The sequence below is a fragment of the Acomys russatus genome, chromosome 8 (assembly GCF_903995435.1).
Source record: "Acomys russatus chromosome 8, mAcoRus1.1, whole genome shotgun sequence".
Classification (NCBI taxonomy): Eukaryota; Metazoa; Chordata; class Mammalia; order Rodentia; family Muridae; genus Acomys; species Acomys russatus.
Window position 1 is genome coordinate 12,028,092 of NC_067144.1, and position 18,866 is coordinate 12,046,957.

Genomic DNA, 18,866 nt, shown 5'->3' on the forward strand with positions numbered 1-18,866 from the left:
AATAAGGGTTATATGATATTGATTTATCAGATATTAGGCTAGATTTAATTAAATTGTTATTGCCATATAAATACAATTTATGTTTCCTTATAAATGAACCCTTTATATAATTTATTGAAGAATGTCGTAACACATTTTTACATAACTTAAATGAAACAAAATTTTATTAGGCATTATGTAAGTTGGTAAATATGCACTGTAGACCATAGAAGTGAATAGATTTATTCCTAAGAAGCTTTTCCTTAGATTCTGTTTTCTGCATTTGTATTTCAAACTAATCAGAACCAACCCTGATTTACTTGAGCCTAGATGCTGGACTGGAGATTGGCGAGCGCACATTTCATGCTGGTTATGATTGTGATGCTTTGGGGCTCAGGAAAGGCATTCTCCGTGGACTTAGCAACAGAGGTAATGAAAACCAACTTAGGATGTCACATGAAAGGGAGAAGGAGATGGCTCAGCCAATGAGATGCTAGCCAAGTAAGGACCTAAATTCACATCCCCAGCACCTGTAGGCAAGTTGACTGCAGCAACAGGTACCCATGATTCCAGTGCTGAGGGTATGAAGACAGAATTTCTGGGGCTGATTAGCTACCCTGTCTAGCCTTGTCAGTGAGCTCCAGATTCAGCTAGAGGCCCTATCTTAAAAATTAAGATAGATGAAAATATTTGATTTGAGCTTCTCATTCACATACACACATGGACCATGTTTATATTTTAACAGACATAAGCTTTTTTCTATCATAATCAGAAGACACAGCTGACATTATCTTCAAACATAAAATCAAGAATATAAACATTTTTCGGTAACCTTACTCTCACTGCCAATGACATTCAAGGTTGCAAGCCTCAAATATATATATAATGGTAAGTATTGAGTTCAGGAAATTCAGAGACACTGACTTTAGATGTTTTTAAAAGTTAATAGGATTTGTATTCCTCAAACAACAAAAAATTAATCTATTATCACTATAAATATTTTACTTCTATCATTGCATCAATATGAAGTGTTATCTATATAAAATGAAAAGTTGGTTGCATGCTGAATTTTATGTGTTTTGGGCCAAACATTTTATTACATTAGGAAACAAAATTCTGGTTCTGATATTGTGTTAGGTAGAAGAACAAAAACACTTTCCAGATGTTTTAGTTCCCATTTTTCTGACTGTAGTCTTTTGTTCTCCCAACGAGAAGCTTTTCCAATGCTTGATAGTTTAGGACCTTTGCCTTCAGACAATAGTCAAGGGTACTGGAGTCAGATGGCCAGGGAAATGGTGAGAGACTAATGGACCAATCTTCCTGCAGGCCACAGGTATTGGATGTTTTCCCTAAGGTGGCAAAGGTTATAGTCCTGGTGTAGCCATAGGATGTTCAGATTTCCCAGGCCTTAATAGCAAGTAGTGATACCATTCTTGGTCCTAAAGTTCTGAAGGTCTTTGGTCCTTAAGACCTGCCAAACATCTCTGAAATGATTCCAGTAAATAAAGTTTTACTTTTCTGGCTGCTGAGAATCATCTGGCCTCCAGATTCAAGTCCCTGATATTTCTGACCTTCTCTTTACTTCCTCCATTTATTTTGTGTCTGCCTTTGACCCTCTGTAGTGGCGAACATTCTAGCTGTCTATTTTGTTGTGGTTGTTGTCACAGCTGGTTTGTACTTCTGCTGTCACTGTCTCTGGTACCACTCTGCTACCTGCTTCTGTCTTTTCTGTTGGTGAAATTGTCTTCTGCTTCTGAAGCTCTGCCTTGCCTCTGTAACAGCAAAAGCAGACAGGAAAAGCCACTGCAGAGAAGCTTTGCATTGGGCCTAATGTTACTATGGGCAGTGCAGAATGTCTAAGTGAAGCTTACCAAATGAGCTCAAACGGCTGAACTGCCTGCTTGTACCTCTAAAAATACAGATCATTTATAGAAGAACCTTCATGCAAATAAAGGCATATATTTGCACAATTATGGCATTAATGGTTTTATATCAAATACAGTGGTCCCTCTGCTGGGCCACTCCTCTTGCCCTCATAGAAATAACTGCAGGGAAAATCCAGCCCAGCCAATTTGAAATAGTCATGACTAGTACTATATCTTCAGGAGCCAGCGTTGTGCCTCAGCAATAAACACATTGTCATACAACTTCCTTCAGGAACCTCTGTAGTACCGAAAGAGGTTAAGTACTAGCATAAGGGGAGCCTGGCTGGCCCTTTGTCTGATAGTCAGTCCTTTGTTCAAGACCACACAAGGTAAAGTTTATCAGTTGTCACTTAAGGAGTTGAGTTACTCCATTCCTCTCCTATTTTGGATAACTTAAAGGGAAATAAACATCAAAGCAACTATCTACAGTAAGAACCTATTAAAATTAATGCTGTGTTTTCAGTGCTAACTGCAATTTAATGATGCTTACCCCTCAGAGGAAGAGGACCACCAGAGCTGTCTCACTTTGGTCAATAATAGAAGACTGTTGCCCTTTGAAGTTGTTTGTACCACTTTTGCTTTTGGGGGAGTCTTTATCGTGAGGTAGCATCATTCCTCATCTAATCTCTCTTGTAATCCACCTTGTACACGACTCCAAAGGAGAAGGGTAGAAATTCTGGAGCTCACATCTCCTCCTGGAGAATATAGCATCAGGTACCTAGAAACGTGTGCATTCCTTGACTACAGAGGAGCCTGTGGTTTTTAACAAGAGTGGTTTCCAAAACTCTGTTACTGGGCTTTGGAAGGGAAAAGAGACTTCCCACACTAGACACTCATTCATGAATGACCTGCATGAAGTACAAAGAAAAGCCATAGGTGGCAGATAAACAAATCAAATTTGCCTATAATGGTGCTAGTCTTGGGGTAGCTTTACACGTTGTTTATATTTTGTTAACAAATCACATGGACTGAGATATTGGTTTCTTTGGGCACAGAAACAATATTTTGTTTTGTTTTACATCCCTTAAATCTAATGCAGAAATTGGGATACAATGGGATGTTAGTGGCTTGCACAGATAATGAACGAGTCACCGTGAAAGTAAAATAGCATGACATTTAACACTTTTCCTTCAGAAAACAAATTCAGATGTCCTTATCATGAGCAAAATATTGGAATAGACATTGAATAGAAAATAATAAAAGCTCAGTCAGACAGTCATGATTCTCATGTTACTCAATACTTTAATAAGAAATACGGATGTGTTTTTAACAGATGTGACTTCTAGTAAGGTGTGACAAGGGAAGTGATGAAAAGAGATGCAGGGAAAGTGCTATGGTGAACAAGGAAGGGTGCAGCTCTCTCTGGTGCTAAACCTCGAAGACTAATCAGCAAATAGGTTAAATTTTAGAAACAAGCTAGGGGATTGCTTTGTTACTTTTCTCTTGGGTGTATTCTACCTCTGTATGCTTCTAAAATATAACCCCAAGACGTCATAAGATGAGCAATGGTCATGGCATCTCCTGGTGGAAAGGGTTTAATGCCAATTTTGCACCTACTCGTTTCTCGTGGTCTCAGTGAGCGAGCCCACATTTCTCTGCTGTGCAGGCCCCTGAGTTTGGAGCAACAGGCTTGCCATCACCACCCACAGCCAGGGAAGAGAAGTCAGCCACTGAGCTTGCAGCTAAGCTCCTGCTCCTTGATGAACTGGTGTCCTTGGAGAATGATGTATTCGAGACCAAGAAGAAGAGGAGCTTCTCCGGCTTTGGGTCTCCCCTTGACAGACTCTCAGCTGGGTCTGTAGAGCACAAAGGGAAACAGAGGTGAGTGGACAAGGAAAATTACCCCACTGTCTGGCTGTTTCATTCTATGTTCTGCAACAGGATCCCACACTTAAAGTATCACAGAAAACATGAACATGAACAGAAACTGGGTCAACTTGTGGGCCAAGTGATGAACTGGGATGAAAATGCTTTGGAAGCCGGAAGACTATGGTGGTGTGCTTCCTAAGGAAGACCTACTTGAATGTAGTTTTCAAAAAAAGTTACTTGCCAGGTGGTGGTGGTGTACACCTTTAATCGCAGCACTTGGGAGGTAGAAACAAGTGAACCTTTGTGAGTTCAAGGCCAGTCTGGTCTACAAAGTGAGTCTAGGACAGCCAGGGCTACACAGAGAATGCCTGTCTCAGGGGAGGAAAAGTTACTTTAAGCATTATTGTTTGAGGTAGTTAAGGGGCAATGCAATGTGTCTGGGATTGGGTACATCAGTCACTTGAGGTTGACATTTAATAAGCATACCCAGAACATTGTTTTCAAGTCATTCCTAATTCAGAGCTTCACAGAATAATATGAATTAATTCATCTCCTACAGGGAGATGTAAGGGTGCATATTTAAATGCACAAAGTTCTGGGTTTAATATCTAGCCCTAAAAAATAATGAAATGAAATAAACCTTAAAACTTTCTTCAGGAATTATAGCTAGTAATATTGATATTTCTACTCTAACAATATTGATCATATATTATAGAATAGAGTGTATAAACATTTATTTAGTAATCTTGTTCCATAGTCCCTGATACTACTAAGAACTGAGGTTCCCAGAAGGAAGAGAAATGAGATAAAGTCATTAGATGAACCTGTCAAATGAAATTTAACCTCCTGATGTCACAAGATTTCAAATAGCTTATGAAATCTTTATATTACTCTAACCTACAAAAGCTTTTGATTCAATTTGTGTATATTGAAAATTCATCAAAAAAACAAAAACAAAAAAACAAAAAACAGCGATCTTTAACAGGCAATCTGAGGCCAAGACTGCCACCACACAATGTCACTTCTCACCTAAAGTAACACATGAGGCTCCTCAGAGACTGAGAAGTGCCGAACTGACTACAAGATCTTGTTATACCTGAGGTATACAAGAGAGCTCTCTGGTGCAGAGGCCTGGGTAAGGACCTCAGGCTCACGTTTGGAGACACTCCTCCTACTGACTGATAATCTGATCTACAGTTGAAACTCAAGCTCCCCCATGTTAAAGGTTTACGTCCACAAGTGAAGAATGGTGGTTTAAATGGTTTGCTCCCTTTAAAGAATACCACGTTCGAGCTTACGGTATAAGACTGTCTAAGTGAAGAGAGTGCTATGCCTATCTTTCTTACATGGACTCTATTACTAATAGATATGAAATTTTCTATCTACTTTCTAATATCTGAAACAATTATGGAATGATGGATTGATACATGAGGAAGAAAGCTTCTTTTATGGAATACTGTGGCTAACAAACTCTAATTCTGTGACTAACTGATGCTGTCACTAGAGGGTTACCGTTTAGTCCTTCATGAAATAACCTATTACTACCAGCAAGATAACATTGCCAAAAAACAGAAGAAATAAAAAAGCAAGAGAAACAGAAATCAATTTGTCTTTAACTCTAGATATCAATCTTAGGGACCATGAAGTCAAAAGCCCTTTAGATAGGGGCTTAAAGTTTACCACCTGTATTGTCCTTGGCTGATGCCTTAGTTTGAGCGGGACCCCTGGGCCCAAATCTGCCTATCATAATGTTCTACTTGTAGGTTTCTAGGACCCTCTGGATCCTTCTACGTTGCTATTCTCCCGTGCTTCTCTCATTTAGAGTCCCAATAGATGTCCTCCCCTCTGTCCCAGTTTCCTGGTAAGTGAAGGCTTTTGTGGGACATGCCCCTTGGGCTAGTATGCCAGATCTAGCCAATGGTCAGAACATTCTCCACAGTTGAGTGGAGAGTGGGATATGACTTTCTCACGTACTATGGTGCCTCACATTTGACCATGTCCCCTGGAGGGGGAGACGTGGTGGCACTCAGAGGAAGGACAGCAGGTTGCCAAGAAGAGACTTGATACCCTATGAGCATATACAGGGGGAGGTAATCTCCCTCAGGAACAGTCATAGGGGAGGGGAATAATGGGAAAATGGGAGGGAGGGAAGAATGGGAGGATACAAGGGATGGGATAAACATTGAGATGTAACAGGAATAAATTAATTAAAAAAATTAAAAAATAAATAAATAAATAAACAAACAAAAGTCCTTTAGAGAGACACTATGGGGAAACAAGCAAGCACAAAACCCAGACTGTGGAAAAATAAAAAGCAAATAGCTTGGGTTTTTTGATAAACAAATTACAAAAATTTGTGTAGGGAAAAGTAATGAAAGAAAAGGGGATATTAACAGTACGTAGAGTTAAGAGACTCGTGCATTGCTTGAATGCATTTAGGAAGTCGTGACTTAACAGTGACATTGTTTAAAGTGAGGATCTGTAAGAGGTAATGTAAGAACTGGGCCTACTTTATGATCCCAAGTAGTTATTAGAAAAATGATGACATGATAGAAAATGACACAAGTCAATTAAATATATAAACTTGAAACTATAGGTACATCTTGAATTGTAATTTGTTATTTCCTTATAAATCCAGAAAAGATTGGAAATTCCACCGGTGTAAAATGATGGAATTTTTACTATACCTAACATACTGACCCCAATGACATATCACCCAAACAAGAACTCTTGTTCCCTCTGGCTGAGTGGAGCTCAAAAAAACCATAGATATCACCATCCCAGGAGAAGACCAAAATTTAAAATAGAGTTTCTACTAAATATCCATGGTCTTTTTGCCACCATAAAACCAATAGTGGAAAATTAAAATGCTAAAGGTCAAAGGGCATCCATATTTATCTGAAATTTGCTTGAAACAATTTGGTGGGGACAAGGAGGATGAAGCAAGATAAGGATGCATTGTACTATTTTGCCTTGGTGAGTTAGGAAATATATAATTTTCAATAAAATGATGAAACCAATAGCAAATCAGATTTGTCCTATGATGAGCTGAGGAAACAACTCCAAATAAGTCAAAAAGATATGAAGAGTAGAATTGGAAATTAAACATATCATTCAATCTGACAAGGATTTTATGGGAACAAAAGGAAGAACAGAAATAATGCTTAAAGATACAATTTCTGGAATTTTGCCTAAAATAATTATGTATTTGCAAGTGGAGCTTTAATAACAACAAATTTTGACAAAGATAGCTAAGTAATGTTTTTGACAGATTAAGTGAATTAAGAGCATTACTTTTTTGATAGTGTGTGCTTGTAATCCCACCATATATGTGAGGCTAAAGGAGATTGTAAATTCAAAAAAAATTTTTTTCCAAGAAAGAAATTAAATGAAACATTATTCTTATTCTCTAAAGGAAAATAAAAACCAGCGTAAGTGGTGGCTCAAACCTTTGGGGATAAGTTCTGGAGATAATGGCACAGGACAGTGCAGGCTCCACACAAGTAATAAGAAAAAAGGGAGGGAGAAAAAACAAGATTCAGCAAGAACTACAGCCACACACTGGGAAGGCATATGTTACAGCAATTTATACTGTTGGTCTCAGGTTCTGCACTGTGAAAGCAGTGTGATATCAGTTGAGATTCCTGGAGCCAGGCTGTGGAGAGAGCATCCAGTGTGAACTCTCGTAAATTGATCACCTTGGGAAGGTAGGTGGGGAGGAGGTCTTTATCTTTTCCCCTTTGCCTTGGCTTCCCTTCACCTCCAAGTCTTTGGCCATGCTAAAGAGAGAGAAGGCATTCGGTCACACAACGACTGGCCTTCGTGTTTGAGGAATTTAAGATTTGTTCTAACTTAAAGTCTTAAATGATTTATATTTAATTTGAAACTTGATGCTTTACCCTTTAGAATTACATGTCAAGGGCCTTCCCTCTAAGGTTTGCCTGCATCATTCATTCTCATGGGAAGGCCACAGGAATTCTTCTTGATCTTAAAGCAAATAGTAACTGGTTTGAATACTGGACAGAGAGAAAACTAAAGGGAGTAAGTCATAACTAGTTCAGAAAGCATTTTTATAAACCTGGAGTTTGAACACATTTTTATTCAAGCTCAATGTTTGAATAAAATAAAACATGGTTCTGAGCTTTTAATACACCATGACTTGTTCTTTGACTGATAATTGAAGAAAAGGTCATGTTTCTGTTACAAGCTAATAAACCTAAAAAGGCCGTTCCTGTTAGCATTTGTAGATTGGCTTTATGTGAGTGCATATCCCTGGTTTGAAAGGACAGAGTCATGAGTGTACATGCATTATTGTAATCCTGTGATGCAATATTTAGGAAGGAAAAACCATTTTATGTTTTGGGAAGGTCAACTGAGATGAAATCAGGATAGAGGAACAACTGAGGAAAACCAGAAAGACACAAAGTCACTGAGGAAAGAATTAACCAGAGCAGGGTTCTGTGTCAGAGTCTGTGAAGTAAAGAGGGATCTAGTCCTGGTTTCCTGCTATTTGACATATTTTTTTTACCAAAATATGACACCAAATTTATTTCCAGGTACTTGGGGAAATTAATTTAACTTTTACAGCAAATTCAGCTACGTTTTGAATTTAAACATTTTTTCATTTCAGCCCAAGTGTTTAATATCTGAAGTTAATGACTGTCCATCCCACTTATATAAATAAAATGAAGCAGGCATGATCACAACTTCAGTAAATAGACTAATCCTTTAATGCAACTAATACTGATGGTTGGCCCAGGATTTTTTTGAAGAATGACATCACACAATATGGACTATACCTCCAAATGCAATAACACTTTTCTATATTTGAACAATTTTACAAGTAGTATTCATATCATCCCATTAATATAAGGTCAGCAAAGCAAGTGATATTATTGTATCCCTCTGTCTCTAAGCAAGAAATAGGTGACATTTCAGAAATAGAAATTTTTGAAGAAGCTATGTCACCAGAAGGCTGTTATACAAACACTAAATATAGACAAATGATAGTGAGCACACAGTGGCCCAAGGGCCTGGTCTAAGCACACACTGAAACAGGTTTCTGCAAATCAGAGCTGTCCCGGCTGGCGGGGGCTTCAGTGGGTACCTGTGGAGGGGGCAAACAAGTGGGGGGACAGGAAAAACAAAGAAATGAGGGCAAGTCTGGATTCTGATCAAGCCCCATTTATTGAAAAATTTCACAGAGTTTTTATAGGCACTAGGGCAGTTCCTAGAACTGCTTCTCGCAAGCAGCTGGCCTTTAATCTGATTTTACCAGTAGTCTTACTGGAAAAGCTAGTTTATAGCCAGAAAGGAGTAGCTCTTACTATGAGCTCAGGGGTCTTAGAATGACCGTCCCCGACAATAAACCACAACAGGTGTCTAACTGCCGAACCTCAACAGGGTCAGCTGGTTTCTGGTAAATGACAGACTGCTGGAGAAATAGGAACCTAGGCTCTGACAAGATGGAAGAACATTGGCCATACAGCCCATCCCCAACACAGAGCAATATTAGGAACTTACAGTCCAGGGGTTTTCATTCAAGAACAGCACAACTCACTGAAAACCTTCACAAGGGAGTTTCAGGACAGAAAAAAAAAAAAAAAAAAACCAAAAAAAAAAAAAAAAAAACCAAAAAAAAACAAAAAAAACAATCCCAAGGTCTCTCTTCTTCTTCCTCCCCTCTTTTTACCTGAGGCCTCCTATCGCTTGACTCAACATAAAACCAAGACACAGGAGCATTTATACAATCCAAATAGTTCGGCCTCTTTGGGCTAAAAGTTAAATGAGAAAAGACAGACAAGTTTGGAGAGAAGATGAAAGACACTGAATTCAATCACACACATTCTACAGAGCTCGATCAGTAAACCCTTTGTTCTAGACCATCATTCTTATAAATGTGGGATAGAAGCCCCATGGGACATAACCAGAGAAGAAGACTTTCAGTCACCCAACAGGTATTCAGGTCACTCTGAATCGAGTCACCTGCCTGATGTCAAAGGCAGGTACTCTGAGGCTGCTGGTCGTATGTGCGTAATCGGCATGTTTCTTTTCACCTTTGTCTCTTTCAAAATTAAAAAGATGAACTAAAATATCCATTTATATATATTTACCCAACCTCCAGTCTTATAAAAAAAAAAAGCTTTCCTTTATCCGGCTTCAGCCCATTCTAGCAGGGCAATTTAACTGGGAAGGGACTGTGATCTTTTCCTTATATCCTGTCCCCTCCCCAACTGCCTTTTTCTCTCTTCCAAGCAAATGAGAAGTGAAGCAACACTGACACACACTACCAAAACCTAGCTTTTCAGCACGTGGGCTTCTTAAATCCCCTTAAAAGGGGAAGTTTCCGCAGCCATCACCGAGCATCCACTTGAACAGTCACAAGCAGCCTTCCCCACGAGCAGTGCTTTCCCTCTAGAAAGTCAGTGATATTTTTCATCTTTGTCCTCTCTTCTTGGATTCCCCAGTAGGCAGCACCACCAGCATCCCCCATCACAGATGGCAAAATGCCCTCAGGAATGTCCCTGTCATACTTAACTCAAGCCAATTCTAACCACATGCCCCACATCCTTGATTTTGGTCACCTAGTCAAGTGCTTTCATGTGTAGCGCCTTCCTCAAAGCATGGGGCCAGCTCTCAACAGTTTTTTTGCCCTTAGATCTGGAAGACACTCTTCCATCTGGTCTACCATCAGACATGCTCAGTGGTTTTCACAAAGTCCTTCTTCTCTGGAAAAGTAGACAAAAAGCACTTCTGTTCTCCCTCCTGTAACCTGATCCCAGGAAATTCCTCCTGACCCATTCAACAATTCTGCTTCTGAGGTTCAAGGTTAGAAACAATCAGTTGTAGCAACATCCTCCTAAGTATTCCATAACCTGTTGCCTCACTTGAATGTGGAGGAGGAAATATTTGCTACCTATTCTATTTTCAGTTTTTACTCAGTTTCGGGAGGATCAAAGGCAAATACAAAAATAAAGAATAGCATTCTAAGATGCCACCCGACAAAGGAAAGAGATATGATGATACTCGTTTTATTGAATAATTTTCAGACAGATAAAATTATTTCTCTGACATTGCCTAGTTATAAATCACACATCATCATTTAAGTTCAAGTCCAATGGCATTCCATTTAAAACTATTTCCTGCATAGAAATTAAAACTCTGTGGAAATAATGTGCTTACCAAAGGCAGTGAATAAGGAAGTTAACTTTGACTGTATATTACGTAAATTCTCAGCATTCCATACCAATGGTAAGTGGTCTCTTGGCCTATACCAGTTGGAGGTCCAGGCTGCAGTGGAGAATAGTGCTGTCAGGTTCAATGTAATGATGCGATTGTCCTTCTCAATGGAAGTCCCAAAGATGAAGAAAAATGTTCTAACATGTTCCATCTTTTCTGATTCTCTGTGAAGCAACGTGACAGACCTGGGCCAGCTGAGTCACCTCACAGTCTGTGCTAGTTTTCTCCAGCTTCGATTTGGTGATGCCTGGAGGGGCTAATTGAGATGGGCTCCATTTCTGACAACGTTAGAACACAGGAAAGGATCCAGAGGGCAGTGCCCCTTTTACAGGTCCCTGTGCTCCTTGTTAAACGGCCTGGCAATACACTGGGGAAAGCCATTGAGCATAATGATCTTGGGCGCCCCTTGCCAGAGCTTGCTTTTTATTGGCAGTCTCTTCTCACCTTGGCTCAGCACCGCATCCTCGTCAACCTTGCCTAGCTTACATATGAAGGTAGAAAACTTTCTTTAAAAATTATAATTTGGAGTTAATAGAGAACCTGTAACGTACTTTGTCCCTCCAAACAAATTTCTGTGCTGCATTTTAGTGTAAATCTATAAATCTATGTGCTAGATGGGACTGCAGTCAGGATGTACTGTATGTAAGGAATAAATGTAAGAGCTAAAAAACTACAAAGTAAACAAATAAAAAAATTAAATTTTTTTTAGTTGTTTCATTAAATCCTCAAGGAGGCCTGTCATGAGTCAAGCCAGTACGGATCACTGCAAAGCTGTAGTGTGTTCTGAGTGAGTTGGGACTGGGTTATTTTGGTTGCTTAAGTCTCCGTATTCAATTCAGTGCTTGGGGTTTGTGTCTGACCGCTTGTTTGTTCACATAGCTCATTCCCTGGAGAAAATACTTTAAAAGACATTACAAGGTCAGCACCATCATCACAGATGTAACAGGATCTATGTAAGCTAAACTACTACCTTTGATGTAGAATTCTCAGTCAGATATAACCTTTCTCTCTAAAGCAGTGTTTTCGTTTATGATCTAAACTCACCTATTTCCCCACAGCTTAAGAAAACGCTTCTATTAGAAAATGACTGGCACCTTGTTCCCTCCCTTAATGTCTCCTTCCCAGGGAAAGAATAGCCTTTAGCTGCTTGCTCATTTGGGCAGGAGGGACACACATGCTCACCTCTTCTATTTCCTTCTTGTCTTTATGGAATAGAAAGTCCTTTCAGTGCAAATCTATCTAATGCACAGAGGCCTTTGATTTGATGGTGCACTGCTCTGCTTTTCTTAGGAGAAAAATCTAGGCATGTTTGTTTCCTTTCAATGCACAGAAACTATGTGAGAACTAAAGTCTTGGGCTTCTCAGTTTGGGACCCTTTCTGCCTATCAGTTCATTGGCTAATACTACAAGACTCAGGAGACTAGCAGGCACATCCAATTGGGGGGTTCTATGAACAATTTAGGGAGCACGCAGAAGTGGATGGCCAATCACCCTTGCCTTCTGCCATTCTAATCAGTGATGCGGAGAATCCAGAAAGAGTAAGGGTCGCATTGAAATGTAACTAACCAGCTTGGAATGAATGGTATGGCACGTGAGGACAGACTGAAAAGGACGCCAGCCATGACCTGAATAGTATAAAAAGAAATGCCCACAACTCATGTTTAAAGTTAAAATAGACAGCTAGCCTTGCAAGTTACAATCTCCCAATGTTAGGGTAATGAAGAACATTTCATCTGAGTTGAATTAAGTAGTGAGTTAGCATATAACACCTTTTCTCTTCAAAACCACTTTTAGGGATAATAGAAATATATGATGTAAATATCCACCATGTGCTTGGCTCAACCTCCCTACAAGGAGTGCAGTTGTCTGTGGTTCCCGGAGGCCAGAGCATCTACTTCTGAAACGGCCCACTCCTATGGCTAGAGTGTCCCTGTTTCTCTCAGCTTCTTGGCAGGAGTTTTTGGTCTTTTGTCATGTGGACTTTTTATGGGGCTCTTGGGGGAAATGGAAGCTAGCTACCTAGCAGAAGTAGCTAGAGGTCCAGCTAAGAAAGGCAGAAGGCACAGTGGTTTGCAGGACTTCGTATGATGTCATTTCCACACTGGCTGTGGGAGTTCTCTGTCCAGGGTAAGAGACTACATGGTGAGGGACTTATTGGGGCCTAAACTGGAGCCTGGCTGGAGCCTGGCTGCTTCAGTCTTGTTCTTTTTTTTTAAAACTAATTTATTCAGATTACAACTAAATTGTTATCCCATCCCTTGTATCCTCCCATTCCTCCCTCCTTCCCGCTTTCCCCCATTCCCCTCCCCTAGGACTATGACTGAGGATAATACATTTCCTTGTTTTGCTAATCTAAATTGTGGGCTGATTGGAAAAAAAAAAACAAATCAGACAAACAAAAACAAAAAAACGATTACCACATCCTCAGTCTAGGTAGTTCTCGGTGTTAGTTAATGGATGGCCTTTCCCAAAGGAACCTAGCATTTTATTGTGTCCTTAAAATGCAGTGACAAGCTTAGAGTGTTGTCATTGGGGAGCCAAACCTATACCCTACTTCCAAGTTCCTTTGCTTGAGACTCAAAACCACAAACAAGGCAACCAAAAGGTGTCATACACATATGAACCAACATTTACACAAGAAATTCATGAACTGCTCGTCTGCAAAGGAGCCTTAAAAAAACATGATAAAAGCCAAAGGGATTGCCTCCTTCCTCTGAAAAGAGGGTATAATCCTCATCCCATTTAAGGAACACTGCCCAAATATTAAAGCCTATAAGGAATGAACAGGAAAAACACTTAACATGACAGTCTCATTAGTAACCTTCCTTCGAAAATAGCTAAGTGAGTTCAGTAAGGGTTGTAAAACGATACACTATTATCACGTTGGTTTGCTCTTTTTTTTTTTCTTCTTTTTTTTTTTTAATTAATTTATTCTTGTTACATCTCAATGTTTATCCCATCCCTTGTATCCTCCCATTCCTCCCCACCCCCATTTTCCCATTATTCCCCTCCCCTATGACTGTTCCTGAGGGGGATTACGTCCCCCTATATATTCTCATAGGGTATCAAGTCTCTTCTTGGCTACTTGCTGTCCTTCCTCTGAGTGCCACCAGGTCTCCCCCTCCAGGGGACATGGTCAAATGTGAGGCACCAGAGTACGTGAGAAAGTCATATCACACTCTCCACTCAACTGTGGAGAATATTCTGACCATTGGCTAGATCTGGGAAGGGGTTTAAAGTTTACCTCCTGTATTGACCTTGGCTGGTGCCTTAGTTTGAGCGGGACCCCTGGGCCCAAATCTGCCTATTATATTGTTCTACTTGTAGATTTCTAGGACCATCTGTATCCTTTTATTTTGCTATTCTCCCATGCGTCTCTCATTTAGAGTCCCAATAGGATGCCTTCCCCTCTGTCCCAGTTTCCTGGTTTGCTCTTAAAAGGTGATTTACTTTACAAAAAAAGCTAAAGAAGGTAACTGTAAAGGAATAAACCATATAATCACAACAGAGCGAGAATTCATTCCACAAAAATAAAATTTCATACATGAGTAAAGTCATCAATAAATTAAACCTACAAAGAATCTTTTTTAACCAAATAAAAGACATATATGTGTGTGGATATATATTTACATATATACATGTATGTATAAAACTCCTACAATACGTAGTCTTAGGTGTTATCATTTATATCAACAAATTATGCATGAACATTATGGAGACAACTATAACACTTCATCTGAAAATATCAAAGTTGCCTAGGTGATAATTCATCTGGGGTAGCAACTAACGTTTATAAAGATTTTAGTTTTCTACACATCACCTTACACCACAGAGTCAATGCAACTCTAGTCAAAGCTTCAATAAAATTTGCAAGAAACTCAATAAGCTGAATCTATTATTATGGGAAAGAACTCATTAAATAAGATGAAAACATAATGAGTATATCTTATAGCAAATATAAAAGTCATGTTGAAAATAAACCATCGAAACACTGTGCTTGTGACAGATGAGCCATCTCTTTAAGCTTCTAACAGGATTTATTTTTCTTCCATGAAAAGGGCAGATTCTTCCTCCTGTATCTAATCTAGCCTTGTCATTCCATCATTTTGTCACAAGAGGGACTAGTACAGCTTTCCTCCATGATCTTACACTGTCTAACTTTCCTTCTGTACACACCATGGATTGCTGTCAGGGTATCTGTTGCAGAGTTAGCTTCATGTCTGATATCAGTAGAAGTGGAAAGTGAACTACCAGCTTGCCAGTTTCTGAATTGCTCTAAAACTATAGAGAAACTCCTTGACTTCATGAGCTATTTTGACTTCCGTAGATTTTCACATGTGCTCATTTGTTTCTAGGCTGTGCAGATTTATACATGCAAGCCTATAATAAATTACTTCTCAACATCTGTCAGCTTTTGCAGTGGATCCCACATTTGATAAGATGAATCAAAGTAATTAAGAAGCTAGAACAAAGCCATACGATACCTGTTTCTGTCCACTGAGCTCGGTCCTCTGCTCCAAAGTAGCTCAAATGGTCTGAAAATTATTTAGCTGGACTAGTGAGAGCAGCAGCCGAAGATCTGTGTAAATGTCTCTGTGGGTGTCACCACTGTCGCTGTTCTCAACATGAACTGGACACTTTGAGAGATAAAACAAAAATACCTACTAATAGTACCTAACAAGTAAGTGTGTTGCATGAGTGACAAAATTCCAAGAGATAGGAATACCAGGCACTATTGGAATTTTATCAGAACGTGCACAGCTGCTTAGTATAACAGAATTGTAGAGGTTGCTAGAAAAAGTAAAAAAAAAAAAAAAAAAAAAAAAGAATAAAGATCATGTCCTACTTCCTGGGTCTGAACACATATCAGACCTGGGAACAGCCAGAGGGTAGAATAGTTGTAGAGCTTGGACAGAGGTAGTTAATTATTTTGCTTTCTCTACACGTGCAGTCTCTGTTCATGTGTTGAGTCAGGACACCATTACCTACAGCAAAGCAAGATAGCTGTTATTTACTGTTATTTGAGCTTAGTTTTGGAAAACAATTATAATAAGCAATAAATGTTCTGTTGTAATTTATATACTGTATAAGAATAGTGCACTTATTTTTTTTTAACTACAAGAATGATTTTCTTTCTTTTTTTCTTTTCTTTTTCTTTTTTTTACAGCATGTGAACTCATAGTGGCTTTGGGGACAGTAAACATGACATTTACTACTCAGCTGCCATTTCCTTCCTCCTTTCTAAACCTGGGAGGATTTGCTTCTTTACTTCATTTTCTGTTTGTCACCCTGAGCATTCTCTTCTGTCCAATATTGGCTTCTGCCTCCACACGTCCTGGAGTTTTAATGATGGATAGTTAATAAAGGAATCAATTTAAATACAAGTGGGGGAATCACATCAATTTAATAGCACACATATATACTAGCCCAATAGCACTTAGACATAAACCCTAAATCATACACAGAAATGGATTTGTTCTTGGTGATACCGTAATAAATTACAATCAACTACTATCTAATTATTTTGTTAGTCATGCACTGTCAACATTTCAGGCTAACTTTCCCCATCTCTTCTTTTGTTAAGTGGAGATGTGGCTGATTTCTGGCAAATGGGTGGCGTATAAACACACCCCCTTTGTGTGTTCCTGCACTCTCTTGCCTTGCCTTCCAAGTGGAAACGGATGATGTGAAAGTGTCAGAAAGCTGTCATCTTCCAGCTGTCTCTTCCAGCTGTCATTTGAATGGCTGGCAGAATATAACTCTTTATGCTTAAAGCTGGGGTTCCATTTTCTTTGCTAACACATCAAGGGGCCACAGAATTTCTTCACCCCTGACTCCTCTGTCCTTATGTTGTCATTGCTAATTGTGGACCCTTTCAGACTGCTCCCAGTGTCTGGTGTTGGATGCACACCACTTGCTGCAGTACTTTTAGGAACTACTTGAAAAGGCATCAAGTCCACTCAGATAACCCTGCATAATCTTCCAGTCTCTAAGTATATTTAAAACTCATTTTGGCTATACAAAATGACATATTATGATTTTTGTTTTTGCAATGTGGACACTGGTGGGAAGGCATTATTCTAATTGATGCAAGAAAATACCAGATCTAGCCAATGGACAGGGCATTCTCCACAGTTGAATGGAGAGTGGGGACTGGCTTTCACATGAACCTTGGTGCCCATATTTGATCACGTCCCCTGGATGGGGAGGCCTGATGGCACTCAGAGGAAGGATAGCAGGATACCAAGAAGAGACTTGATAACCTATGAGCATATACAGGGGGAAGATATCCCCCTCAGTCACAGTCATAGGGAGGGGGAGTAAGGGGAAAATGGGAGGGAGGGAGGAATGGTAGGATACAAGGGAAGGGATAACCATTGAGATGTAATATGAATAAATTAATTAGATATATATTTTTAAAAAAGAAATGCAAAATAAAACAAATTATACTTACAAAAAAGAGAAAGAAAATAAAGGTTGAATTCAGAGTCTATTTATGTTAGTCCTGGTAGTCTTGGTGCTAGAAATTCAAGTTGTAAGCTCCCTGGGCTCGCTGCTCCAGTTGACATGTCTGCTCACTCCCCCACTTCCCTGCTGTGATGGTACTGAAGTGCTTCTGGAGCCCTAATTCCAAGGAAACCCTTCCTTCTACAACTTTCCCTGGCCATGGTCGTGTTTTTACCACAGCAATAGAAAACTAATTAATACAAAAGTCATCAAGCAGGAAATTTGTATCATTACAGTTCGTTTCTTCAACCAATAATTGACATACACAATACCTACACAGACATACATTACACACAAGGCACTTGTGCTAGATGTCTCGGTGAAGGCATGAGAGGAAGGCTTCCTCCAGGCCAGTGTTAGCATCTGTACATATTCCTTTCTCCAGTCATTACCCTTGCTCATAGGATCCATTTAGAGACATAAGAGCAACAAGAGAAGGAAATCGTCAGGGGAGAGGGATTTATCAAGTAGGCCATTCGCAGTTTCATACGCTAAGACCTGGGTTTTCATCGGAGCTAACAGATTTGAATCAGCTTCTCAAACCTAAATTTTCTAGACAAATGGACAGAGATGAGAATGTTAATTGGTAAATATGAACTATCGTGCTTTGTTCCCAGTCCTGAAGAGAAGCCCGGTTCCGCTTTAAAGCAAAAACGAAAGCAATGGTTGATAACATGGACGTCAGCTTAAAATATCCTCTATGGTTTGTTACAGGAAAGTAATTGATCATTCAAAAAAGCGATTTGGCATCCCCATGGACCGGATTGGTAGAAATCGAATTTCCAGTTCCAGAGGTTGATGGAGTCTCATGAGCAGAGTTCCAACCAGCAGCCTGTGGGTAGGTGCTAGAGGTTATTTCATTCCAGATGAATAGAATCATCCTTACTTGCAAGTGCCCCCCTTTTAGATTATATATACACATTTGTCAATATGTCTTTAGTCAATCAATGCATTCATGTTACATAATTTAGGGTTCTTTTAGAAAGGAAACGGATACCCTAACAAGACCGCTTCATTCATAACATTGATATAATCCTTTCATAACTTAGATTATAATAGTTTTTCTTTCCATTCAAATATTCTGAAGTTATAATGTGGGCCAATATTTTATGATGACTTAATTAAAAGAAGTGTGGATGCCCATGGGTTTTTAGATATTGATGGTCTGCAGGCACAGAGTCCCCATCCAAACAGGACAGGCACTGTCTGTCGAGAGGAGCACTGCCTTTTGAATAGCACCACCTCCAAATCTTACACAGAGCTCTTTCCCCCATATCTAGAAATAGACTAAATGTGATCACTCCTTGGGTCTGCTAACAACTGCTGCACTTATATTTGAACAGCAATTAGCTAATACCTATTAAAAGCCAAGAACGTCCTGAAATCAAGGGCACATCTTCCAACTTC

General features: G+C 39.5%; 1 protein-coding gene across 1 annotated transcript; it reads left to right on the forward strand.

Moving 5' to 3' along the window:
• Positions 1–309: 309 nt before the first annotated feature.
• Positions 310–18,258, forward strand: Ostn (osteocrin). Its single transcript, XM_051150420.1, has 3 exons — positions 310–408; positions 3,511–3,725; positions 18,174–18,258. The coding sequence occupies exons 1-3, from the start codon at positions 310–312 to the stop codon at positions 18,256–18,258; spliced, it is 399 nt and encodes a 132-aa protein (XP_051006377.1).
• The last annotated feature ends 608 nt before the right edge of the window (positions 18,259–18,866 follow it).

Excerpts from the sequence above, each read along its gene's own strand:
- Ostn (XM_051150420.1), top strand. The coding sequence starts at position 310 with ATGCTGGACTGGAGATTGGCGAGCGCACATTTCATGCTGGTTATGATT. Across the intron at positions 409-3,510 it reads CCGTGGACTTAGCAACAGAG|GCCCCTGAGTTTGGAGCAAC; the intron begins GTAATGAAAACC and ends TCTGCTGTGCAG. Across the intron at positions 3,726-18,173 it reads GAGCACAAAGGGAAACAGAG|GAAAGTAATTGATCATTCAA; the intron begins GTGAGTGGACAA and ends GGTTTGTTACAG.